At 33.3% G+C, this 11,492-nt stretch overlaps 1 protein-coding gene across 1 annotated transcript in view; it reads left to right on the top strand.

Annotated features, from left to right (window-relative positions):
• The window catches only part of LOC106670577, a 36,155-nt gene extending 24,796 nt beyond the window's left edge, over nt 1-11,359 (top strand). The window contains exons 5-9 of the mRNA XM_024228551.1: nt 777-888; nt 2,877-3,052; nt 5,086-5,184; nt 10,107-10,262; nt 10,328-11,359. Of these exons, the coding sequence (XP_024084319.1) occupies nt 777-888; nt 2,877-3,052; nt 5,086-5,184; nt 10,107-10,262; nt 10,328-10,393 (609 nt within the window). The 3' untranslated portion in view covers nt 10,394-11,359. The remainder of the gene's footprint in view (nt 1-776; nt 889-2,876; nt 3,053-5,085; nt 5,185-10,106; nt 10,263-10,327) is intronic.
• The last annotated feature ends 133 nt before the right edge of the window (nt 11,360-11,492 follow it).

Raw genomic sequence — 11,492 nt, forward strand, 5'->3', positions numbered from 1 at the left:
TTAATGCTAGCCCTAGGCTTTATGTTTCCTACCTTTTTTTAATAAATTGTAATTATGGGATGGTTTATGTATCTAAATATGCGTTTTTTTTACATCTCTTTGTACAGAGCATGGGGCTGGCATGAGGGGCTTTTTTAACATAAAGATTTCGAATTGTGTACTTTAGTATTGGTTTTGTAAATAAAAAGGGTTTCTAAGTTGAGCCGGTTTCTCAAGAAGTCAATTTCGGACGACCACTCCACTTTATTGGAAAAATCAATACAGTGGATGTCAATATTGACATGGTTCTATTGTTTAAAGTGACTACAATTATGTAACTGTGCTACACGGAAATGTGCCATTAATTTTTTCGTTTTAAAGCTCAAACAAGACTACCAAAAAAACAATATGTTTTTTATTAAAATAACCATCCAACATTAAAAATGTTGAATCTACAAATAAAACAATTATACAGTATAAAGGCAAAATAGAGAGTCAGCTTATTTACGATAATTAGAGTTTGGACTTAGAAACCCTAATTTTTAATTTTTGGCAAGAATGTAATAATATCATAATAATTATTTATCAATTAAATAATGTTAGTTTATTAGCACTATTGGTTAATGGATTTTTATTAAAACAAAATCATGTATGTAGAGCCAATGAACGTAGGTAGTTTTTACTCCATTTTATTTTATGGTTTCGATTCAATCTTGCATTCAAATAATAGGTCTGATGATTTTATTTTTGTTAATATTTCCAATGCATCCGCTTAACCCTTGTATTATATGAAACAGGAAAATGCCGTCGCCGAATCTCAGGTGAAGGAGGTCCGAGTGAAAAGGGAGGCAGAAGCCGCTGCCGAAGAAGAGGCCAGTTCTGAGGAACAAGACACCGATGCTACCGGAGGTACGCCAAATTTTACTAACGGCCTGAGAGAAAATCGTTAATTAAAAATCAATATTAAAACCTGAAGATGCTCAACAGATGAAATTGTCCCTTTCGTTAATAAAATATCAGCCTATTTTTAAGGTTTGAGATTTTAAAAACCCTTTCCTCCACTGCGACCTACGGATACGGATAGGGTTAAAAGACGTGGCCGCAAGACCTTCCGCACCTCGACCTGAGTAGATCGATTTAACCTCCATAGACTTGCCAGCGGCTCCTTAGTGTAGTATCACGCTTGCGGCTTTTCTTCTCCTAGTTGCAATATCTACACCTAGATCTTCACAAAAACATAAATGAGTTCCGCGGTCTTCTCCTCCGGTGAGGTGCCTTCTTAAGTGCCAGTGCCCTGTCAGGAGTCCAACCAAAATTTCGTTGTAAGTTTTACGGATGGCCTTTTATGAATCTCTTCGCGTCCATTCCACCAAACTATGGACTCATTAACAATGCATTTTAAGATGTGTTCTCTTCTGTGACAAGTTGCTAGGCCTCAATATGGATCGAGACATAGAAAATCCTTGTTGGCTCCCTCTTTGGCCAACATATCAATCTTTTCATTTCTTCTAAGCTGCAATGACCACGGACCCATTCCAACGCCAGAGCCCTTGTCAGTTTTGGAGCCGTCAGTGTATCAGTAGGAATTTGCCTTTAGCGGTGTTCCGTTGGCTTATTTTTCCCGTCCTGGTATCAGTACTTTGCACGTTTTAGTAAAGTTGTATTTTGGAGTAATGGACACTCGTAACATGGCATCCGTCTGTATCTGTTCTCTCTGCGAGGAGCACTGCGACCTATAAAAGAAACGTAACCTAAGTATATAGTATTAGTATCCTCGTACCTCTATAAACTATATCCATACCTTGGAAAACGCACTTTTTCCTATAAGCCTATAAGAAATTTTCTTATAAGCATTTTCAATTGTTTGATGGTGTCCATCCTGATTTTGTAGAACTTCTTAATAAGATAATGGGTACAATAGGCCCAATATAAAAAAAAATTTATTTCCTACCCATCATCTAAGCACTTTCCTCGGTGCCTCTTTGCGCATATATTTTTTGTGAAAATTCCCTAACCGAAGTGGCTCTACCATGTTGGGTGATGTGAAAGTGAAGCATTCACAAAGGATATGCGCCGATGTCTCTATTTCCTCCTCTATGCTTTGCTCTTCTTTATGTGATAGTTAAGAGGGGAATGGCCGGTATAGAGGTCTATAATTTTTCTCAAATCCTGCCTGCTGAAAGATAGGAGTTCCTTCCCCTTCCTTTTTGAGAGATTTATGAATCTCTTAGCTTGTTTCACTTTGCTTTTGTCCAGTACTTGAGGATCGTTCTCAAGTCATTTTTCAAGTTCCAACTTTATCACCCATTCCGGTCCACCCTGTAGTGGTTGTGGTCCCATGGATTAGATGGCTGTCACTTTTTTGGCTGATTGGTCAGCCTGTTCATTTCCTTCTATGCCTTAAGATAATCTTGAGTTTTTCTAGAGCCATTAGGCAATTTAGGCACTCCTAGACAAGTCTGGAATTGAAAACGTATTTTATGGCTGCCTGGCCGTCTGAAATCTATACTCTCTTCATATATTTCTTTATTAACTTCTGTGCGAGGAACTCAGCTTGGAAAATTGCTGGGATTAGTCCAAAGGGCTTTGCTAGAGTATAGTTAGGGCCTTTTACCCCTACATCTATTCCATTTTTGATCCATCAGTGTACCAAAAATCAGACTTGCTATTCAGTTTTATGAAACAATGTGAGCAAGAGATAAATCAAGTGTTAGCATTTGATCGACTGCTGTGTATAAGTTTCTGACTGAAAATTTTCATAAATAATGGACTTTTTTTTGTCATTTACCTTTAATTGGTTGGGAATAGAGAATATATAAAAATCAGTGAAGTTTTTATATTTAATTCTATTTAGGCTACTGTTATAAAGCTTTCATATCGTATACTTTTAATTGCAGATAATGAAGTAGCTGATGATAACGAAGGAGAGAGCTCAGAGTTGGAAGACGAAGAAGAAGAAGAAGAAGACCCGAGAAACAAGAGATTCCTGAACTTTAACCTTGGTGTTTCTGATGGCAAAGACGCTGGGGGTTCAGGTGGGGGTTCCGGAAACTTCCTCTTTGATGTCATCAGGGTGAGTCAAACCCCATCCCTCGGTCCCAACGATAGCCCCTTTCCTTTATTAACTGAACACAGGGAATGTCCCATTGTAAGAGACAAAAACACTGTCGGATAACAGTATGTTAGACAAAAAAAATCAAACTCTATTTTTCACGTTAAATTTATAAACATGTTCGGTTTGATTAAATTTAACAGAGGGTAAGTCGACGGGTTGAATTGATCATTTCTTTTTGTTGGAATTTGTTGTTGATTTTATTACAGTTGTTTTGCAGAATCGAAGAGACGGGACATTATTTATTACCGTTGAATAGTGACGGACGAGATTTGACATAACGTACGAGATGACTGATTTCCAAGACGTAATGTAGTTAAGTAGAGACCCCCCCTTGAAGACAAGGTGAGTTCTTTGTATGTGAGATGAGGCTTGAACGACTAATTCACGAAGCATGACGGCTTTTTATCCCGCACAATCTGTCAACACTAACACGTCCTTATCACATCGACCTGACTTGTACAGGTGCATTTTGTCCATCCACACCCGAACAACAGCCCCGTTGCTTAATTTAAGCCCGGGCGGAGAAGACTTTCTGAGACGAAATCTCCTTGCTTAAGGCAAACGTTCCTTTATATTAATCTCAGAGACATTTTATGAAGACGGTGAATTCTGATGAAATGTTTATATAACCACCTACCACAAAGATGAAGTAATTTTGTTTTTGGGTAGGATTTATAATGGTTCCTGCCTGTAAATACACACTTTTTATTTGATTTATCATAAAATCAATTGAATTATATTAATTTTTATTTGCGACAAAAGTCGTTTTGAGTTTTGCAATGCTTATTTATACCTGGTTCCGTTGGAAAAAAAAGTGATTGTTAACACAAGAGTGCCTTGAAAGCCTCCTTTCAAATCGAATCCTTTCTGGATAAAGTGTTAAAATGGGCGATTTCATCTCCTTATTTTAACATTTCCCTAACTCATTATTCGACTAATTTAAGACATTTCGTCTTCACCTTCACCCATTTCGAGACCGACTCTGATCTTTCGCCACGAGGGTTTTGGTGTATAGGAGGTTAAGAAAAAAAAAAAAAGGGAAAAAGGTTCCTTCGGGTCTTATGCAAGATCGAAGACTAGTTCTTGGAACAGGTTCAGAGATTTCTTTCGTTTCAATGACTTGTTACGTACTGTTTATAAAAATATATAATACCTAAATGCAAAATGAGTCAATTTTATGTAATATGATATAATGATGGATGTAAAGTAAAACGTACATGCCAATGGTACCATATTTGATAGGGCGGGTGAAAAAAACGATCCTTAACTGGACCATTTTTTTTTTGGGGAGCCTTAAATACAAAATTTGAATGAGTAACGATTTTAAAAGCCAATAAGTAAAATGTCAAAAATCAAGTATTTGACTTGTATTAATTATTTGCTCTAAATAGAAAAATAATTATGTAGCTCGAGGAAAAATCAATTTTCAAAACTTCCGCGTATTTTGTGAAAAGAGAAATCGTTTTGATCTGTGAAACACTATTTTATTTTTATTTGACTGATGTAACACACATTTTCAGTACAAATATGTGCGCAAAAATTGTAGTGCATTTTCAATCATTATGCTTTCGTAATAGGGCGGTCGTAACTCATTCCCTCTTATCTAACATTAAAGTCACCGCTCACGATACCAGTTTCATTAGGTCACGTTAAATTTAAATTTTCGTCTTAAAAAGAATTAGAAAGGCGGATCGTTTTAGATTAGAATGGGTGAGAAACGATTTAATTACTGATCAGTTTTCATTTTGTACATAATGTACAATTTTGTGTATAATACCAAGCAAATTTTTAATTTAATCTAAAAGTAAAACATACAAAAAACACAATAAATAGTGATGTACAGCACACGATCTAAACAATCAAACGTTCTTTTTAAAAAAATAAACCAAAAAATGAGTTGTTTTTTTTAAAGAAAGAAATGGTTTAAAATTTTAATTTTTGGCCCGGGTTTCAGTGAAATAGGTCTTGAGAATAATTTACAGTGTTCTTAGAGGTCGGCGGACAGGGCAGCGAGGATGGCGGGGACCGTGTACAGAGTCCTGGCGGGGACGGATGACGCCGGTCTACCAACTTACCAGTCAGCGAGATCGGTAGGAACTATTCTGAAAATTGGTCGAAAAAAAGGCTCTCCCAGGATGCAATTGCTCTAGGTTGGTTTCGACATTTGTCACGCTAGTTTAAATCAAAAACTCTGTCTATGAGTCAAAGTCAATTTTGACGGGAATCCGCCCAGGCGCGATTCGTTGACCAACTTTGCCAAATAATGAACGGACCAAGTTGAAAATTTTAGAATAAAGTTTAATCGAGTTGGCCTAAAAAACGCTCTATCCCTTTTTACAGTCAATATCCTCCACTAAAGGAGTTTCAAAATCCAGAAACACTTTTACAAATTCAATTCATTACGTACAACCAAGTCTTTTTATTTGCCTTCTCAAACCATAAAAATGGGACTCGACCAAGGTTGCATTGACCATTTTTTCCTTTTAGACTTTATTTGAAATAAAACAACCGGCAATAAATCCTCAGTCATGGATAGATATTTGCTTCAATGGAATGAGAACAAAAGTTGAAAATAAGAAGATCAAGACATAATAATCTTTAAAAGTGTATTTTATCTCCTGATTGTGATAGATAAAGCTATAAATGTTATTTTTATTAATAAGAATGAAAATTACCAGTGTTTCTACATCACAAGCATACTAACACATCATTTATTACAATGATCTTAGAGACGAACAAAAAAATGACTGATTTGTTGAGAAATGCCAATCTCTCTCTCAACCTTCGATACGAATTGTCAATTGGTATTTTTTCTCATTCACCAATACTGTTAATTTCTGTTGAATTATTTCATACAAATAACCCAGAATCAACTGCTGAGCTTCAGGAGTCGAGCATCACCGAGCTGTAACGTTTATGGATCTTCAACGGATCGGCATCCGATTTTTCTCGTCCAAGAAACGAGAGAGGAGAAAAGAGCAAGTTTTGTACTGATTACCAGATCCAGATAAGTTACTTAAAAATTAATTTGAATTGCACTTATCCAAAGCTGCACTAAATACAACTTAAACAGTAAGAAAAAGAAATTTCCTGTAATGGAGATTTTGAAAACAGACAAAAAAAATCTTTCATAGACAGGGGGTCGATTTATTAAATTTTACCTCTTCTGAGTTGTATTTTTGAAGTAGAAATAGATTGATAAATATGTCGTGCATTTTTCTAATGCTAATCTTTTACTCTTCGATGGTTACGGAAAAATAAATTTTCTTTTATATTTTAGACATCAATATGTAACTATATTTTTAATAGGCAATTTAATTGTGACGGATAAATTATAAGTACTGACATTTCATACTTTACAAGTGGATTTTATAGTTTTAACTTCTACAATTATTCAACAGAAACGTGTTTTTTTTTTCTTGGGATAAAGAAGAGAATTTCACAACTGCACTCACAACTTGTATCAAATTTACTGTTAGTGAATTCAGGGCTTCGTTAAAAAGGAGAACAGTGTCTCAATTAGCATTGAAAACATAGAATTATTCAAGGCAAAGAAAACCTGACAGCTCTCCTTGTTTCATTGAGTAAGTATTTATTTACCCTAGCGGTGCAAGTAGGTTGGAGAATTTGGGCCAACTCGAGACACTTTTGACGAAATATCCACTATAAAACCTCACAAAATTTAAAATTTTAACGAAATTAAAAATCAAATTGTGTACTTGGCGGCATATTTCGGAGGGGGGATCCATATCGTTTTAGGTTAAAAACAGAATTGCTTTTAAATTTAGAGAGAAATCCATTCTTTGTTTTAGGCGTATTATTATTAGTTAAAAACAGAAAATTTTGAATTTAGTTCTATTGAACTATTTATAGTTTAATTATTATTAGATTTTCTTACTTGCAAAAACAAACGTTGAAAAATTTATAAGAAATTACTATTTAACCTTTGTATTTCAATAGATTAAATTTTTATTAACGAATTTGTCTTTTATATAATTTTTTCTGACTGAATCTGTTATTCATTTTCTTTGAATTTACTGCAATAGAAAACGTATTCATGACGTGATGTACTCAACGTTTTAATTGAATCGAACTAATCGTTCATATAAGTTTAAACGATTTCTTTCTCAAATATAATAACGGTGGAGTAAACCTAGTTTTTGATTTTTTGACCCTCTGGGCTTTTGATTTGATACTGGTGAAAAATCTTTTAAACACACAGCCTACAGCATAAGCAACAACTCTTGGGAGAAACCTTGTTAATTTTTGTCTCTTTACATTCAAAGTATAAAGAAAGAAAAATTGTTACATAATAGTTGCGAAGGTTTGACGACACCCTCTGAAATTCTCCTTGGTCCTCCGAAAATCCTTGTTCCTCTTATTTTCAGAGTAATTGTAACTTTTCATAAAGCATGAAAGACACGATTGGTGTAACGTATTTTTAAAAAATGTCCACACTTGATTCTTAATTTTGTACATAAAGAGTGAAAAGAATGGAGATTCAATTGTACATATTTTCTAAGGTGGTGGTTTATAACTTTTTGAAAAGAACATAAATGCCAATCCCGAACCCTGTTGCATGTTCCGTTTCATCTATAAATCCCATAACCCTCGTCAACCCGCTAATCTGAGACCGAAGGAGATTCATGGAAAGCCTTTGTAACTGTTTGCAACAATTTATTTATAACTACCAAAACATTTTTTTTCAATAGAACACAGAAGACAGTCGATTCTGAACCGTATCGCGCGATAAGTGCCTTCTTCTGACCAGAAAGCAAAATACCAGTTGCTTTTTTAAAGTTCACAGCTTGTTTTGAAAGGAAAAGGTCAGCAAACTAGAAAACACATAGCCAAAAGACGAAAACTCACTGGTCAGAATAAACATTTTTCAAAGTTTTAACATTTTAGATTATAACTTTGATCTTTTGTGCGGGTGTCCGAATTTGAGCCGTTTACACTTTCTCTTTGCCACGCCTAGTAAATTACACAAGCCTATCACAAAGTGCATTCAATTAATTGTTGCTAATTTTCACTTCAATAGCTAACAACCTTCTCGTTTATATCTGTCGTAATTTCTTCGTTGTTTTTTTGCTTTTTACGACATTGTTCCTTAGTGAAAATTGACAATTTGACTGACTGTATTAAAAACATGGCCGTTTTAACCACTCCCTTATGGACTCTAGCAAGACGGTGTGTACAGACTGTTGACATTATGACAATAATCAACTATCAAATTATTCAAAGAAATTGACAAAAAAAAAATCCAAACACAACAATAGGCCCAAAAGTAAGTATTCTGCATGTCGCGATTCAAAGTCAAATAAAAATTCAATTTAAATTTATATAAAACCTTTCTATCCAATATTTCCCATTTTCTCAAACGGTGATTAATAAGCTTGTTACATTGTAAATATTAAGACTCAAGTGTGAACGAAATAACAATTGAGTTTCACCGAAAAAAAAAAAAAATCATTGGAATTAGTGTTGCAACTATTTCCAAGCCTCCCGTTTCCATGCCCTACATTCCCACACTTAAAGTTCATTCATTTATACACCTTTGTGGTCCCATGAGCAACCTTCGTCTGTTAATGGCACAATCAAAGGAGCAGTTCCGAATTTTCTGCACTCACTAATCCTTAGGATAATTTTCAGTAAAATCCTTAAACAATATTTAAGACTATGATTTAACTAATCCTTCTTACAAAATAATCTTTTTTTCTCCCCATTTTAAATCTATACATAAATATTATATCGATTGAATATTTACGGTTGTGAACAACAGTTCTCCTGAACAAATCTCTTGAATAATCGTAATCATAGTTTTAACATTTTTTAAAATACTTGACCCCATAACATTTCAAAAATGTTGATATTTTTTTTTATGACACATTAGTTTAGAAAAATCGAACTAATTTCTTTCGTTTTGACATTGTTAAATAGGCACTGTGTTAAAATGATCAAAAATGTTCTTAAGTCAAAAGTTTACATCTAGTTTGTACATTTTTCATTGATCAGCTCAACAATTATTCCACTATAATTGCTCTCGAACAATTGTACAGAATAAAACTTAATAAACAATTTTAATTAGTTGTTATGAATTTTGATTAATATATTCAGAGAAATATCTAATTTCTCAAATCCGTAAGTGTTGGCCTATTCGACCACATTAATAAATTTGCTGTTGTGCAACCACCGAGGTAAACAACTTTCTTTTCAATGACAAACATGAAAAACTAAAATTGCTCTCCGAATTCAAACTCTGAAAACGCCAGATTTGTCATTTATGCTGCAACATTGATACTGTAGTTGGGCAAAACCAATCATGCCATCATAAATACAGTGAAAATACGCAATACAATTTTTTTTTTCTTAAAAAATCATTAGAAATGGCATATTTGTCATTTGTGGTGCAAACATTGTTGTTATAGTAACGGGCCAAAACATCTTTAACTTACAAATAATATAAGAAATATTTTTTTTCAAAATAGTTTTCAACCATCTACTATAGAACACACTGAAAATACACAATACAACTTTTTTTTTCTTAAAAAAAATCAATAGAAACAGCATATTTGTCAATTATGCAGCAAACAGCTTGTACTATAGTGAGCCAAATATCTTTAGCATGCAAATAATACAAGAAATATTTTTTTCAAAATATTTTTCAATCGACTCCTGTAGAATACTGAAAATACACAACTCAATGTATTTTTTTTATTATTTTTACCTAAAAACTTAGTTGAAAATGAATATTATACTTGGGCAATAGAATAAAATATTCTTATTATTGCTTATAAGTAGTATTGCTTAATTTAAATAACTACTACAGTCATAAGAAACATATTGAAAACGTTCTGTTAAACAAGCCCAACAATAGAAAGAAAAGCTGCTGACATGCCATTTAGACTATCAAAAATTTTCTAGTGAGTGCATAAAAATTGGAATTCTCCTTGAATAAATAATCATTCCCGTTAAAAATTATCAAGAATCAATAAAATGTGGGTATTGGCAGCTGGTTGCAGGAAGTGGACAATCACATGGAGAAGGACATGCGGCACTTGAAGAACCCAAGGAAGGACATTACGGAGAAGGTGTACCTGGACCTCTGACAAGATTATTTGTCGTTGCTAACAAAGGAGTAGCTTCCCTCATCCAAGACCTCATTCTTGTAATTATTATAACTTCTTACAATTATTCTTCGATACCCTACTGTACGTGTGTGTTTTTTTGCAGCGTCTCGCCCAGACTAGCGAGAGGATAGTCAACTTCAAGGCCAGGCTCATCACTTCAATCATCTAAACTGTGGACCAGGACTTTCGTTGCAGCTGAACATTGTCACCATTGGATTATTCATCATTTCTCATTTCCATCCATTTACATTTCTTTCTTTTTTTTTTGTGCATCTGAGATAGTTGAACATTTCATTATTAAACTGTGATCATCAATAATTTTCTTTTTTCATTTATCATCTATCATGATAGATTGTTTCTGTTTTGTAAATTTTTTTATATTCTTCCAAGAAAAAAATATTTATATTGTTACCTTCCTAATTGTATTTATGGAAATTTATTTATTTTTCAAAGGAATCACAGAATGTCTTGTTTAAAGTAGCACCCTCACTTTTTTCATAATTTATATCAAATTTAAAATAAGTGGAATGTTATGGTTTTTTTCTGTTTTATTTATTTGTTTACCAACAATCAAGTGCAATCAAATGTTAAGGTGTTAACATTTACGTGGAACGCTGTGTCACTGTTGAGTAACACTGTCACAGTTATAGCTCAATATTTTTTTGTATTTAATGTTAGATAATAATGCTGATTTGTAATATGATAATTTGATAATCAGCATAACTGCCAAACCGACCATTTGCACAATAATCCGTGCAAAGTCTGGTATAAGCATTAATTTATTGCATTGTAGTTTTTAAAAAATTAATCTTAATAAGGTTGATTGATATGGAAAATCTTTGATAATTTTGTGACACAAATGTATTTATTGGGAAAGTTTAAAAAATTTGAAAGGCAGCTAATTTCATTTTGAAAAATTTGAAACGTGTATTATGAATAAGACTTAATGCATAGAACTGTCACTGTCTAATTATTGTTTTTTTTTTTATCTGTGGATATCTAGTAAATATATAAAAAATTGTATATAATGTAAGTAGCATTTGTTCCTGTAGAAATGTATAATTTTATATTAAAAACTGCATTGCCACAATTATGATTAACATTATTTAGCTAAATAAAGAAGTTTGAATGTCAATCTTTGTTCTTCAAGTACAATTCATTCCTGGCACAATTAATTTTTTAAATACATTTATTTGATATTTACAACTACAAATATTGTATTCAGTAAATATGTTCATAAAAGTTGAATTCATCATTTGAGCCTCTTG

This window comes from Cimex lectularius, unplaced genomic scaffold, assembly GCF_000648675.2.
Source record: "Cimex lectularius strain Harlan isolate CLEC.00 unplaced genomic scaffold, Clec_2.1 scaffold153, whole genome shotgun sequence".
Lineage (NCBI taxonomy): Eukaryota > Metazoa > Arthropoda > Insecta > Hemiptera > Cimicidae > Cimex > Cimex lectularius.